Source organism: Acanthopagrus latus, chromosome 5 (assembly GCF_904848185.1).
Source record: "Acanthopagrus latus isolate v.2019 chromosome 5, fAcaLat1.1, whole genome shotgun sequence".
Classification (NCBI taxonomy): domain Eukaryota; kingdom Metazoa; phylum Chordata; class Actinopteri; order Spariformes; family Sparidae; genus Acanthopagrus; species Acanthopagrus latus.
In genome coordinates, this window is record NC_051043.1 from 16,670,579 (window position 1) to 16,686,187 (window position 15,609).

General features: G+C 42.7%; 1 protein-coding gene across 1 annotated transcript in view; it reads right to left on the reverse strand.

The window, feature by feature from the left end:
• Window positions 1–447: 447 nt before the first annotated feature.
• Window positions 448–15,609, reverse strand: part of kank1a (KN motif and ankyrin repeat domains 1a) — a 54,058-nt gene continuing 38,896 nt past the window's right edge. The window contains exons 3-12 of the mRNA XM_037097571.1: window positions 12,695–15,349; window positions 10,071–10,250; window positions 6,822–6,930; window positions 6,310–6,528; window positions 5,651–5,738; window positions 4,906–5,125; window positions 3,764–3,906; window positions 1,816–2,016; window positions 1,508–1,606; window positions 448–1,416 (exon numbers count right to left, since the gene is read on the reverse strand). Coding sequence (XP_036953466.1) covers window positions 1,354–1,416; window positions 1,508–1,606; window positions 1,816–2,016; window positions 3,764–3,906; window positions 4,906–5,125; window positions 5,651–5,738; window positions 6,310–6,528; window positions 6,822–6,930; window positions 10,071–10,250; window positions 12,695–15,349 — 3,977 coding nt within the window. The 3' untranslated portion in view covers window positions 448–1,353. The remainder of the gene's footprint in view (window positions 1,417–1,507; window positions 1,607–1,815; window positions 2,017–3,763; window positions 3,907–4,905; window positions 5,126–5,650; window positions 5,739–6,309; window positions 6,529–6,821; window positions 6,931–10,070; window positions 10,251–12,694; window positions 15,350–15,609) is intronic.

Consider the following 15,609-nt stretch of genomic DNA (forward strand, 5'->3'; position numbering starts at 1 on the left):
AGCAAAATGCATGCAAAAGTATTTTGTATGTTCAGCCCACAAATTATTGTGTGACACGCGATAAAACAAAAGACTCAGGTATCAACAGATAACAGCTCCATAAAAACAACATTTCTAATCCATACACAGCCCTATGCCCTGAACTTCACAGCCATGTCTAGGGCTACTTTTTTTGTTTTGTTTTGTTGCTTTACGCTTATGCCTCCAGGTGAACTGCCATGTTTTGTCTCATTTTGATTTTGGTTATCATTGTTTCTCAGTTTCTTTTGCATCAGCACCTTTTTTATAGCTTTTTGAACATTTTTTTTTTCCATATACAGAGGAGCATTTAGAACCAAGCTGTCCCAGCACAGACTAATGACAAAAATCTATAGAAATATTTTCCTATCAGGCAGATCTACTTACCTGAGCTGTGTGGGCAATTAATGAAGATGAAACACTGATAGATATTCTTTAATTGATGTTTATTGTTATATGGCAAAGTCTCAGGCACTTCAATTCTCATTTGAGGATGAAAGTCAGTACCTTGATGAATACTAGAGGAGGACAGACAGCTTATATTACACACGAGAGACAGAAATAAACTGGACATGAAGACAAAAAGGAGAACTAAACTCTAATGACCACCGTATGTACAATGAAATACATAAATCTGCATTTAAAACTATACTTTGATAAATATATAACTTCATGGGTCGTTACGTAGTAATAGGAAATATTCAAAATACTGTGATTCTTCTTCTTAAATAGATACAAAGGATTTGTATAAAAGTACAATTTCTCCAGTCTAGGTCACATCTATTCATCGATGCAGTCATCCACACGAGTTGCACGTGTACTGTAGAGACGGGCACACGTGTTTGAGACCGTGATGTCAAGGAAAACAAAATATACAGGAAGTATTTGCTCTAAGATGTGGGTGGATTGTGGGTGAAAAAAGAAAACTTGATCAAAAATGTTGTTTTGGTGCTCTTGAATGATCAACATTGAGCTTTAGAAATAATAAAAAAAAAAGAAGAAAGGTTGTCAAATTGCAAAAAGAAAATGAAAAAAAAAAAAAATGGAACAAAATGGCATTTAGTAGGTAAATTTGTGTCCGAGTTGGTTTGCTGATTATTTCAGAAGTTTCTGCCAGAATGTGACGGGACTTGAGGCACCAGCTGGTTACATTCATATTCAAAAGGACACTTTGGGCTCTTCATAGAAGCAAGTGTTCATGTAAATAAAGAACATTTCCAGAAATCTCATTGGTTGGTTGGTGCTTGGGATGAAAGTCCCTCATCCAGCTGTGGGTAAGGCATCGTTCAGCGTGAACCAATAGCAGCGCAGGGTTTGTGGTGAGAGGCGGGCCGTCTAATCAAACATGCCCCTCCGAGTGGGACTTGGTGACATCTTCCTGCCAAGTCGAGGCGTCCCCTAGAACACAGATTTAAAGGTGTGTAAAGGCTTCATGTAACATGTAAGCAAAGGTGAAATCAGAAGAGTAGGTTAGTTCAGGAGGACGTACTGGAGACTGGGCTTTGGAGAAGTTGACGTGTGCATAAAGCAACACTGCAATGTCCTTGTGTCCTGCCTCCAGAGCGATGGACAGGGCATTGCTCTCATCCTGAAGGAAGAGACAGAAGACGACATGGATGAAAAGACAAAAAGAGGAGGAAGAAAACAAACAAAAAGATCAGCTAGAAACACTAAAAATAAAATCTGAAATAAAGAGAAGTACAAGTTGAAAGTAGCATGAAAACAAAATCTCAAGTAAAGCACGTAAGCAGAAATATACAAGTATCCAACTTAAGTATCCCTTCATGTGTTACTCACGCTGTCACTCAGCGTGGCATCACAGCCAGGTTGAGCCAGCAGCAGTTTGACAATCTCGACATGTCCATGTTCGCTGGCGCACATCAGCGCCGTGGAGCCCTCGTCGTCCTGGATGTTTACGTCGGCCCCATGAGCCAGCAGGGCCCGAACCATGTCCATCCTGCCGTGACTGACCGCCAGCATCAGTCCCGTCTGACCAGCCTGCAACGGGGACGACAGCAAGCAATGATGAGCTGACACATTTTACAAGCTAGACACTAGAGTCTGACTGATGCTTGATTTTTGCGGTCGATGCACACAAAATATATTTACATAAAGGAGGCAGGAAATGCTATAGTTACTGAGACTTTATTGTCTAACATCAGTGACATCAGTAACATCAGTGCACTGAAACAGTAAACACTTGGAATTTAATAGTTCTTAATCACCCAAAGCACGTTTTTCTGCATTATCATGTCTAAAAATAGTTTTCATATCAGCATATGTCAAACAGAGTGTAAGCAGATCCTGATATAACTGCAAAAGGCTAAGTCAACTGATAACGTCAGTACTTCTGCACTCACATCCATCTATTCTCGCACCGTTTAACATAGTTTTAGTTAAAGCTGTACTGGGCATAAACTTAAAAGCCTACATAGTGATGCAGTAACAATTACTTAAGAAGCCAATAGCCTGAAAATTAACAATTGTGGTAAATGAGGGCTGCAAAAAACAGGATGGATTCATTTGTGATTGTGTTACCTGTATCAGAAAATAATGAAAAATAAAAGTCATCCAAAAAATATAAATTTTACCATGTGATAAAGAAAAGCATCCGATTTGGGACCACAGAATCAGTATTTTGGACAATAAAATTACTTTAATCAAATATCAAAACAAATGCCTAATAAGTTTTATCTATCAAGACATTGTTTCTGCCTTCCACTGAACATTTGAGTCATTTATAAAATAAAATAAAAACATCACAGATTCCAGCCCATCAGTTGTGAGGATTGGCTGCTTATCTCGCTTTTGACAGAAACAAATTGAAGGCGACAGCTTGACCTTAGTAACCTCAAAGTGAATTTGTCAACGTTTTTGCCAAGGGTTATTGTTACTCAAATAATCATACAGAATGGATAAAAAATGTGTTAGCAGTGTAATTTGCCAATATGAATGATGGATGGGAATTTTCTAGAAAACGTTAAGCTCTGTGACATTAAAGATGCCAACAAAGGATGTAAGAGAGAGTAGAAATAAGAGATAAAAAGTATGAAATTAAGCATCCACATGCACCTGTACAAGAGGAACACACAGACTGTTTTTTGGGATCATTGCAACCTTTCGTTGGAGCCCTAATAAAAATGCTGCACTGCTTTGAGATTAAAATTATGGCTCCAGCAGTGAAAAGTGTCCCATGCACAGAGTTTAGACACTGATTTTGCCTCATGAAATTCCCGTTTCATAGAAACGGGCAGGGAATCTTCTCCCTCCAGAGAAGTATATTGAAAATATAAATAAAACAAACTGTGTCCTCCTATAGGTATGTGCAAGTCAAAACTCACAAAATACAAACACTTACCTTCTTTCACCACTTGGTGTCACTAAAGTACAATTTTTCCTTCCACCGACAACAGGTATGTCTGACAATAAGTTTTCTGCTAAAGTGTGCTGCTGTTAGATTTTCAACCAAGACTCCTGTGCAGAAATTGTCTTTGCGTGTCCATGATTTACAAAAAGAGTACAATTTGTTGATTAAATATCTTTTAAATAATCACTGTGACGTCAGTCAGATACGCTTCCAGTCTCCTGCCATCTTTAACCGGCTTACTTTCTAAACAAAGACTCTGTCCTTGATTTGTCACCACAACCTTCATTGCCCTGCTCATTGCCCTGCTTTATATGTGGATGTGTGGTGTCTGTTGGTGCCCTGCTGCTGCCTTCTGACCCCTGACCCCCGGTCACTGACCTGGCTGGCTCGAGCGTTGACGTCGCCCTTGCTGAAGAGCTCCTCCACAATATGCATTTCCTTGGGCGTCTCCACTGCGGCCAGCGCGGCCAGCATGATCGGTGTGTATCCCGCCTTGTTCTGCTGGTTCACGTTACACACATCTGAAACACACATACACACCCTGTTGAAAGTACTGCAGTAGCTTGAGGGAGTATTTCTTCAGTGTGGGTGGTCTAGTATGTGATGACTGTGATTGACTTGTCACCGTCGCTGCCTGTCAGTCAACGACACGCTAATGTACAAGGACTTGTGTCACTTCTCCTCCTTGACGAAAGTCCTGAGACTGTTATTCATTGTCCGAATCTTAAAAGAACTCATCCTTTAAACTTTCTGCCAGCGGCCCTTTTAGACCTGAAGCCTTTCACAGAGACAAGACATCAGAGCCCAGATGGGAGAGAGGCGGGTATGAGGGTGGCTGCCCTGCCACTGAGGGGAGAAGAGGTCTAAGGAACTGGGACGATGTGAGGACAAAGGCTACAATGGGGGACAGGGGGGTGGATGTGCTGTCAGAGAGCACAAGGACACAAAAGGCCGAGGAAACAAAAGGCTTTTAGAGCAGCGAGTGGCCGGGACCTCATCACAGTCTATTGAGCCTTCAGAGATTACGGTGTGGCAGTGGTGGAGGAAGTATTCAGACCCTTTACTTGGAGTGAAAGTACCAATGCTACATGTGCATGTTATGTTTGAGAGTAAATTGCAACAATTTGCGACTCTGGATCACTCTGAATAGGCGAGGGAGGAGCTGCCCAACACAGACAGAAGAAAAGGAGGATGAGAGGAAATCAATGTACTTAGGTGTCTTTTAGTACTTTCTGCAGTAACCTGATATCTTAAGGATAAAGATAAGGATGAAAAGAAGCAGGAGGAGGAGGAGGAGGTGTGTGCTGAGCAGTGTGGAGCGTTCAGGAACCGAAAAGATTTTGCTGTCTGATGAAGCGAGGAATTTAAAAGGTGATCTCAGGATTTTGATGGATTGGAGAGGTTTTTTGAAATATCAAAGAAACACCTAAAAACAGGGATCCATTTCAACCTAAACTCTGCGTCCACATGAAGATGAGCGATGCTATGCTAACTTTTTATCAACTCGTGTCGACTCTCACCTGCGTCCAGCAGCTTCTTCACCACCTGAAAGTTGGAGTGCGACACGCTGTAGTGCAGCGCTGTGTTGCCATTGCCGTCGGCCATGTTGACGATGTGGCGCAGGACGGCCGGTGAGACGGCCCCGAAGGCCCCCAGGTAGTCCTCCACCATGGCCGCCATCGCCGCCTTCTGGCTGGACACACGAAACCACTCGTGCTGCACCGTGTTCAGACAAGCTCTCTGGGGAGGCAGAACAGGGGAACTTGTTAGTGCTTAATACACACAGCATCTGCGTAGTGTTAGCATGCAGGTCCATGCCTCAGTGTATAGCACACAGGAGTGTATGCTGCTGAAACATGTTGTGAAGTGTTTGTTTAAAATAATTTCTAAATCATAAACTTTTGAAAAATTATCATTCTGTATCAAACAGCAGCATCTTCTTCTTCTTCGAGGTATTGTCCATTAAATCCTATTCATAGCATTTTAGGGTAATTTAAGAAAGTATTTTGCATAACACAGAACACTGAGTTAAAAAAATATAGTGAACTGGTTTACAGTAAAAAATATGAAAACCCCAGAAATAACCAGTCATAATAATAACCAGTGGGAGTTCATGACAGTTACTACAGGTGATTGGTGACAACCAGTCTAATTCCATGAGATGTTGTATGTGTTGTATGTTGTTAAATGTTACCTTCCCATCTTTATGTAGAATAAAACGCAGCAGATTACCGGACTGGCCACAACAGACTAAGATAAACTCACCACGTCTTTACTGCTCACAGCCTTTGTGTCACTGAGGTGAGTTTTGAGAACGTTGCACGCAGCCAGCATCTTTTCACTTAGCTCATACCTGTGTAGACAAACATTATTTCAATATTCCAACATTACTATTCAGCTTCTTCTCTGCTCTGGTTGGATAATAAAGTTTTATTCTATTCCAGATACGGTCAGTAGTTTCCCCTTTACATACACTTTTAGGATAACTACTGCTGCTGAGCTTCTAATCTTGCCAGTTGATGTAGCATGGGTAGAAACTGCATGCAGGTTGAAAAAAAAAAAAATGTTTTCTATACATGTTTTAATTTCCTGCAAGGACAGACAGTGAGCATGGCTCCTGCCGGCTCTCTTGCTCTGATAGAGCATCGTCCCTGGTGCATGCTTATACTTAACAGAAGCTACATGCATGTCTGAACCTGATGGGTTCATAGTTCTTTGTAAAAACCAAAGCAAAACAGAGAGCCAGAAAAAGAAAACAACTCCTACAAACAATTCTAAACTCTTTGTAATTTGTAACTTTTCTGATCACTTGCAGAATTAAGACGCTCTTACTTTAGGATGTGGCTCTCTCTCATATGGCATTTGAACCCATTATTCACATTCAGTTAAGTTTTAAAATATCGTCATTATTTTCTCTAACCCACCTCTCTCTCATCTCCTTCTTCTCTGAACTTTCCTCCTCGTCCTTCTTATCCACATCCTCGGCTCCCTCAGGCTGGAACTCCTCCCTGGTGTTCTTCCCCTCCACGTTCTTGTATCCCTCCTTTCCCTCATACTCCTTCTCCTCATCTTCTTCCTCTTCGTCCGACCCAGAGGAGCTGCTGTCCTCTGAGCTGGAGTCGTCGCTTGACGTAGTCTCATACCTGGGGCCACAAGGTGGCGACAAAAGCACAGGAACTTAAAGACGTGGGTGCAACATGCTCAGGGTGCAGGTGGATGTTAACAGGAAAGCAGAGAACATCCTTGTAAAGATAGAACAGCACCTTCAACCTCACTTAGGGTACTTACAAACATTAACGCAAGACAAAATCACCAGGATAAAAACATCTTACAGGTGTCTTCAAAGGCAAAGTGAGTGATGATCTACTTAAAGTTCATGATCGTGATTAAATACAAGTTCAAACACGAGAGCTTCTGAATATGTTTTCCGGCTCACCCTCCGTTCACCCCGACGAACTGCAGGTTCTTCTTGGTACCGTTGGAGTCAGGTCGGCCATCTTTCTTCTTCATGATGGATTTCAGGGTGTTCTGGCTGCACGGCTGCCCTGAAGAAGAGGAAAGGGAACACGGCAGACTCACTTAGACGAGAAGATCAACAACCAAGTAAAGGTTTATCTGCCATTTATGGATCATAACATAATCAGATCTGTTAATTTCTTCTATAATGTTCTTAATGATGAGGCTTTTCAGACATCTTCTGATTTGGTTCAATCCTGTACCTAAAACAAAAAAATATTTAGTTTTCATGTATTTTTAGATAGATTTTTACCATAATTCTGGAAAAAACTCTCCCTTACTCTCTTCTCATTATAAAAGTCTGATAACTAGCAGCAGAAGAAGCATTTGGATTCTTACCACACTGAAAATAATCCCCTGCAAGTCCTGAATTCAGAGCCTTATGGAGTGTTATCAGCGAAATGTACTTAAATGATCAAAAATAATTATCTATTAGGCAGTAAAATGTTCCCCGTTAGTGTTTTACTCTTTTATCTGATATTTTTATGGAATAATAGTACTGCTGCATTCATGTGTATTTTGCATTTTCTGCTGTAGATAGGTGAGCTCATACTAACAAATGCATTGTTGTGATGTGAAAAACTGTCACCTGAAAAGTAACCTGTTACTAAAGCTGTCAAGTTAATGTACTGGAGTAAGAAGTACAGCAGTGTAGAAGTATATAGTTGGATAAAATCGAAATACTCAGCAGAAACGTTTGGAATCTGTACTTAAGCCTGACCGATATATAGACAAGCCGATATTATGGACTAATATTGGCTTTTCTGTTACCCATATCTGCACAAAAATTATGTTGTAGATAGATACAGTTCATTTATAATTATTAAATGCCCAGTAAGTTGCACTGGTGTCATTTTAGATGACAGTTTACTGTTAAAATGTAAAATACACTACATCTGTTACATCACTGTTTAATCACCGTATTTGAGGAATGACTGCTGAGCATCAGCCTATAAAATCATGTCAGTCAGGCTCCAGTAAAAGGTATTCAGTTACATTCAGCTACTGCTGATAAGGCCTGAATGATGCACTAAAGCTCTCTGTCATGATCATGAGCTTTGGCAGAGGAAAGCAGCAGTTAAGTGTCCGTCTCATGTTCTTTCTCCAGAGAAATCTGTCAGCGAGACGCTGGAAGTTTCTCCAAACCCTGAAGTATCTCAGTCATTTTAAATATAGGCCTCCAAAACCAAAATACCAGCCGAGAGCCAGAACACTCAGCACATCTGCCAAGACTTGCCCTGATGGAGGGGCCTCTTTCACTGCTGCAGGGGACAGCTGAGAGAGAGAGAGAGAGTGTATGTATGTGTGTGTGTGTGTGTGTGTGTGTGTGTGTGTGTGTGTGTGTGTGTGTGCGCGCACACACTCATGTATCAACATGTATGCAGTTGCATATGTATACACTGACATGTGCACGCTCAGAAGCAACAGAGCCATTCAGCACGTTTCCTGTGTTTTGACAGGTGGGAGCGTGAGTAGTGATGATGATGTTTGAGGCCATGTTTTGCCTGTTGCCTGGTTCATATGAAGTATGTGTGAAACCTGTACAAAAACAATGGCTTCTTTTAGCAGCTATATTAAAAAATAACCATGAAATTCTGCTGCGATTTCAAACCCACCTGCAATATTATCACTTCACTACTGATGAAACTTGCCAATTTTATGTTTAAAGATATCATTTCTAGTGAGCTAACTATAGCATAGTGATCTGGTTTGATATCGATCACTCCCTTACTATAAAACCCCCGGGTCAGTCAGTGTTTATCATTTTATGGATCATCAGTACAGGGATCAATTGATCCAGCGATGAGCAGTTATACAATAAAGCAGCAGGACAATTATCCTCAAGTGGCCAATCATGTGTTTGACTGCTGAGGACCAGACTGAAGGCAAAAACCTTCCCAGAAATGGGGCGCCGTTGAGCTCAGTTGGTAGAGCGAGCGTCCCCTGAGCGTCCACGCTGCAGCAGCCCCAGGTTCGAGTCCTGGCCTGGGGCTCTTTGCTGTGGGTCACTCCCCCTCTCTCTTATCCTGTTTCCTGTCGCATCTTCAGCTGTTCTATCAATAAAGCCATATAAAGGCCCAAAAAAATAATTAAAAATCTTCCCAGAGATGTGAAGATAGAAATACGGGCCTTTTGAAATTTGATTGAGATTTGAAATTCTGCTGAATCAGATACAAAATAACAAATAAACACCTGTTCCCGGTCGACTGTAAATGTATTTTGCCTGATGTGTTTGTCCATTCTGACTGTGATTAGGACACAGTGGTGTTTAAATGTTGGTGTGGTTGCACTTTTGAATGTTTTTCTTTGCTCTAGTTTCTTCAATGTCTGTGGCTCAAATATATCAGATGGTCACTGACTACATGGAATTTGATGCAAAATATCAAATAATCATGGCTTCATTTGAGTTGACCTGTCCAATTACTTTGTGTCCTCTAAAGCTGAAGAACTAAATCCTAATGATGCACTTCTAACTTTTCATCTCAGGCAAACATTCAGCACTTTGACCCTGCTGTTTCATTTAAGATCTAATATGCTGGAGTGCAGAGCCAAAACATCAAATAAATCACACTATCAGAGCAATTACGTTCAACTAACTGTGGCTTTTACTCAGCTGCCTTTCTAATTTAGTGCCAATTGCCAAAATTGTTAAATCAACAAGTCATCTGTGTCCCTTCCTGATCCAACTGCTGTGAGTGACATGCTTCTGAAATATTCATGTTCTTTGGTGTCACAAGAGCTCACAGAGAAATTATAACAGATTATAAGCAGGATCAGACTTCAAATTTACCACATCTGAATAATGACTAACAAGTTGATATAGGATTAAAAGGGGGCGACTTGTACTGTAATGACTGGGTGCTTAATGGATCGCTGTCACACACTTTTCACTAAATTTTGACTAAATTAACAGACAAAATGCTCCTATTCAAGCTGCAATTCTTACTTCTTACACTGATGATCAATCTAAACCTTTCTAAAGACTTCATAACTGAACTGACCCTCAAAAGCATCAGTCATGTTTCCTATTTCTTAACATACTGGTTGACTCCATCATGTTGGTTCAGAAAGGATCAGGCTGAGTGAAAACGTGAAACAGGAAAACAAACAACAACAATATGAGTGCTGGTGGTGTCTTGTTCTGGCGGGTGTGTGAAGGCAACCGCACCATGTAGCGCTGTAGACATCTGCAGGTCCATGCGGCTCTTCTGCTCTGCTGCACTGATCTGCTGCTGTACGGGTGCGTTGGCAGCTTTTTCTGCAGGAGTCAGGCCTGATGAAGTCTTTTCCATCTGTGACTTCTCCGTCCGAACAGACAGTGACTGGCTGCAGAGCTGCTGACTGCTCTCTGAAACAGGAGGAGAGGTGAACCAAAGTCAGCGTCTAAGTGCACAGGTAGGGGAGAGGCAGGGCACTAATAACAGTTAGCAAGAATCATAATCTGATGACAGTTGTGGGTTTGTTTGAATGTTGTCCAGCCATGGTCAAACCATAAAACATACATTCTGATGAAACAGATTTGTTGAATGTTAAAGGGCAAAATCATCCATTTTACACATTAAAAAGTGTGTTTACAGGTACTGGGGAAGACTACTGCATATGAGGAAAAAGTAATATAAAACCTTTTGGTGCTTTGTAATACTGATATAATGCCTCCGGTGATGTTATTAAGTGGCAGGGCTGCATTGTAGAAGCCCACTGAAGTCCACTGTCCAACCACTGTACTCTTATAATACGTATATAATAAATACAGCAGGACCAGAAAGATCACCTTTTTTTATTCCACACATTCTTCTTAATTTTCAAAACCTACCATTATTGGCATTGGCCATTCTTTAATGAGGAAATGTGTGAGAAGTATAGAGAATAAAACTATATTCAACCCAGAAAAACAAAAAGCTTTATAACAGCCACCTGACAGACATATTTGAAATCATTAGTTGAATGTTATAGTGCGCTGAACTCTGTTACATCTTCAGGTTCTTGACAAAAGAACTCCTAGACTAGAATGACACTGAGTAGAGTGCATACCTCTGCCATGGGTTAACAGTCCTATTTATCTACATCAAATTGTACTCACTCATAAATACCAGCCCCCTTAATGTGCCTGATTTTTTTCCCCATCAACTTCCCTGCATTATTACCTGAGAAATGAATAAATAAATGTCAAAAAACAGCCTGTCTCAAAATGTGAAAGGAACAATTCCTGGACCTGTCTTTTTACTGGATCTACACCAAAGGTTAATGGGTCTATTTCGGGCCGAGACCCATCCTCCATGAAAGTTTCGGAGAAATCCATTTGGCTCTTTTTACGTAATCCTGAAAAACAACACAACAAAACGCCTCCTTGGCAGCAGTCATAAAACACGACCAACACACTTGGAGAAAGTTGCCTCCACTTTTATCTAACCTTATTTTACACAGAAATTCAACTTCACCCACTGATATGAAGGGCTTAACAGACACTTTTTAGTAGATTTTCCTACTTATAAATCATACTGACATCAGTTACGTGAACAGGAACTACATCTGGCGAGTAACTCCACATTCCAAAAGAGGCCAGCAACTGACCAGAAACAAGCTTGCACACAACCCAGACAATTGCCCTGCATTCATGTGCCAGCCAGCATGAATGCATGTTATGTAACTCAGAAGGAGCCATGAATCAGCATCTACAGCGAGGTGTTAGTGAAGGCAGGGCGGCCCGCAAAAAACAACAAGTGGCCGATTGGTGCGACGAAATGAGCTCATTGTTGGTTCATGTCCAAAGCCCCCCGCCGCATTTTTCAGGGTCAGAGATAACTTTGGCCTGTCCGATCCAATCAGGATTCTCTTTAAACAGTGTGTGAACAGTCCACACACACACATGCACACACACCGTACTAGATCCTCTAAGCACAACTGAAGCTGTGCTAAACTACATCTTACTTTGCCACAACATTATCTCTACATTGTCACTACTGCAGTTTTATTACCCACTGAATAGCTCTGCTAAACTGCAGCGAATTTAATTTACATTTCACAGAATGCCTGACAATTTCGAAAAGTTTAAAGTCTCATGTTTCAAAGAAAAGTTTAAAGTCTCATGTTTCAAATCCAAACACTTAAACAGTGAGAAACAACAGTTGAATTTATGCAACAAACATTCCAATTTACCTCTCTTACTGTATAACTTATACCATCGTTCTTGCTAGATGTTGTTCCGCCAATCCACGCTAAATGTCAGTTTTTCTGATTTTTTCCCACCATTAATTGAAATGAATTAACTTAATTCCGAACCCAATGGGTCATCATCTCCAGTTTGTAAATTGTAAGCAATGCAGAGAGACTCTGAAGGGAAACATTAAGCTGCAACTCTTAAAACTCTAAAGAGGCACTTCTGGTAAGGGGGTAATTTAAGTATTTGCTCTGGTCCAAGAGAGAATGTGCACTGATTTATAAGTACTAAAACTGAAGATTTTTTCATTTAAAAATTGGTCAATTGTGTAACAAGAGACTAGTTTAATCTATTGTGCAACAATGGAAGAAACAAGAGGAAATAAATCTCTACAATGGCGCCTTCAGCACTAAATACATGACTACCTTCTATTTTGCTTGAGCAAGGCATTGTGTGTGTGTGTGTCTGTGTGTATATTTTCTGTTGTCTGCCCTTGATACTATGCTTTGATCATGTTCCTATAATCACGTCTGACTACATGTTGATTACCTGGAATGACTTAGTACCAATTATGTTTTTTTTTTCCAACACTTGTGCGCATGTGGAGTCATTAGCATCCTCAGTAAAACTCTCACCTTGGTTTAGGCTTGCAGACTCTGACTGCAGCTTGAGGATGTCCTCAGCGCTTCCGTACTTCATGACCGAGTTGATGGATGAGAGCGTGCTGACCAGCTGACTATTGATGGATCCAAACTGAGACTGGGGCTGACCAAAAGCATCTGCAAGCTCGGTATAGTTCTCTGCTAGCAGCATTTGTTGTTCCTGCAGCAGCTTCTGCACCCTCTCGATGTAATGGTCTAGTCCGGCACCCCCCTGGGCCTGAGCTTGTAGTGGTGCAGCCTCTGTTTCAACTTCCACAGTCTCGCTTCTGCTGCTTGTGACAGATTCAGCTGGCTGGGATGGGCCACATGCTATGTTCCTGGTTTTAAGGCCTACCAGGAAGTTCTCATGGATACTAGCTGGTCCCACCCCACATTCTTTGGTTTTAGTAGAGCCTGATTTGCCAAGGAATGACTCCACATCTGTGGTGGTTCCAACAGCAACTGAACGCATCTTTGCTGTTGAGTGATCTTTGACAAGTCCTTCCCCAGCAGCAACCGTCCTCATTTCAGTAACAGTCGTGTTGGTTTGCTTGTCACAAGTGACCAACGCCATATCAGTGAAAGAGTCAGTCAGGACAGCTGTTTTTGTGTTTGTGGATTTGCTAGAAACCTTTATCTCCGTATTGGTCTGCTGAGTTACTGACTCAGGAACAGCCAAGACACCAGAATCCACTTTACAAACAAAATCTGGGTCAGTTCCTTGTGACACCAGCATCTTGATTGGACTAACGATCACTTCCACTGAACAATCGCCGCAGCCAACTGATCTCGACTCTTTGCTCAACTCCGTCATGGGTTTGCAGAGAGCCAAGCTGTCTACGGATTCCTCTGTGTTAACTCCGACTTCACAAACATTCAGCTCCATGCCTACCTGCTGGTGGCACATCTCCACGTGTCTCCCTACACACTGGTCATTTACCTCCACACGCTCATGCACCACCCACCGGTCCATAGGGATCTCTGGGCCTGTGGCAACATTCTGCACACTGGGTTGGCAGGATACTCCTATAGTGTGGCTTTGTAGAGTTTTAGCTGTGTTAGCATGGCTGAATTCCAGGTGGTCACCCACTCCCTGGTTGCGCATCTGGACTTTGGCCTCCACACAGGCGTTGTACATCTCAGGCCTGGCCATCGAACCTTTGTCCGCTTTCTTCTTGTTTGACCCACCAGCCGCTTGGAGCTCCAGTTTAAGCTTTCCCATCTCTATTTCGTGAGTACTTTCTTTGAGCTGAACCTCCAAGCGGTAGATCTTCTCCTTCAGTGCCTCGATTGTCTGCTGCTGGAGCTCAATCTCCTTCTCAGCTTCAGTGGTCATGCCCAGCATGGCCTCGGTCACGCCAACAGCTGCGCTGCGCGTTTCCTGCCGCCCCGTCCATACTCCCACATCCCGGAAACAATGTTCATTTGTCAACTTCCTCTGAGTGACAGGAAGGTTGTTCATGTTTTCATCAGTAACTATGCCAATGGACTTTTGGTGGGCCTGGTTATGCGTGACCTTACGAGGCTGAGCATCACTTGCATTATTGTCCAGGGTCGTCTTCTCCAGAGCTTGGACCTCAGCAGCTAGGCGTCGGAACTCTTCCAGCCGCTGAGCATTCTGTTCCTGGGCTTCGGGCTCCATAATGTGCAACTCAGTTTCCTTTTGGATGGGGCCTGGGTTCTCCATTTGGTCAGCACTGCCTACACTGTAGGAGCGCTTGCGGAAGCCAACAGGCCCTTGATTTTTGGACTGAGCAGCCAACTGTCTTTTCTCTTCCTGAAGAACAGCAATTTTAACCTGTAAGATGGGAATGGTTTTCACCTGCTCCTCTAGCTCCTTCAGCCTTTTGAGAGCCACGACCATCTGTTCCCGAATTTGGTGAAGGTGTAACGGGCTGACATTTGTCACAGGTGTGGCCATACCAGAGCTCATGGGGCTGTGGCGAATTGAACTACCCATCGACGGCGGGTAGTAGGGGTTATACTCTCCATTGGGGAGGTGACCGTTGATAAGGAGAGGCTGATGGGTGCTGGGAGAGATCTGGCTTGCAGTTACGGAGCCCGAGTATGAGGACAAAGAGCTACTGGAGCCCATGCCACCAAAGCTGGCGAGACGGCGGCGGGGCATCGGAGGCTCGCTGTGTGGCTGCATGATCAGACGCTCCTGTTCGAGCCGAAGACGCGTCTCCATCAGGGTCCTCTCCACTTGGGGGTTGTGACGAGGGGCAAACCTTGGTGAAGGAGGTGGCAGGAGCTGTTTCTGCTCTGTGATGTTCAAGTAGGATTGTTGCAGCGGGGCTTCACCTGTTGCTCTGGAGAGGGTTGGGGTCAGTGGCGCAGAGACCTGGGACCTGGAGTTGAAGAAGACTGGGGACTGCTTGTCGTCGCTGTTGGAGGAGGACAGGGAGTCTGTGGAGGTCCATTCAGCCTGAGTGCTGCCCCCGCCAGTGCTGCCCCGAGGCACGGACAAGGGTTTGGCCACTTTAGGCTTCCTCTGGATACTCAGCTTCTTAATTGTGTTGCCCCTCTCAATGTCATCGACATATTTGAGGAAGTCCAGGTCTAGCTGATAACCATAGGGGGTTTCAACATAGTAGGGGGCCACAGAGTCCTTCTCGTCTTCTGTGCTTGGGCATCTTTGTCCTTTTTCTGAAATAGAGACGACAGAAACATAGTATTAGTTAAGAGTTCTGATTTTAGTTTCGCTGATATCAAAAAATTTGCCACTTAATCATTTTTCGTGGCATGTCTGTAGCTGTAAAGACAGTGACTTGTAAAGAATCACTTGAATTTAAAAGCATGTATCTTTTGTTTAAAGTGACCCTTTTGGAGCCTCTCAAACAGCCTGAGTGTCAGTAAAGGTAATGAGTGTTTCCTTGGCCACTGACAATATGCATAATTTGACAGCA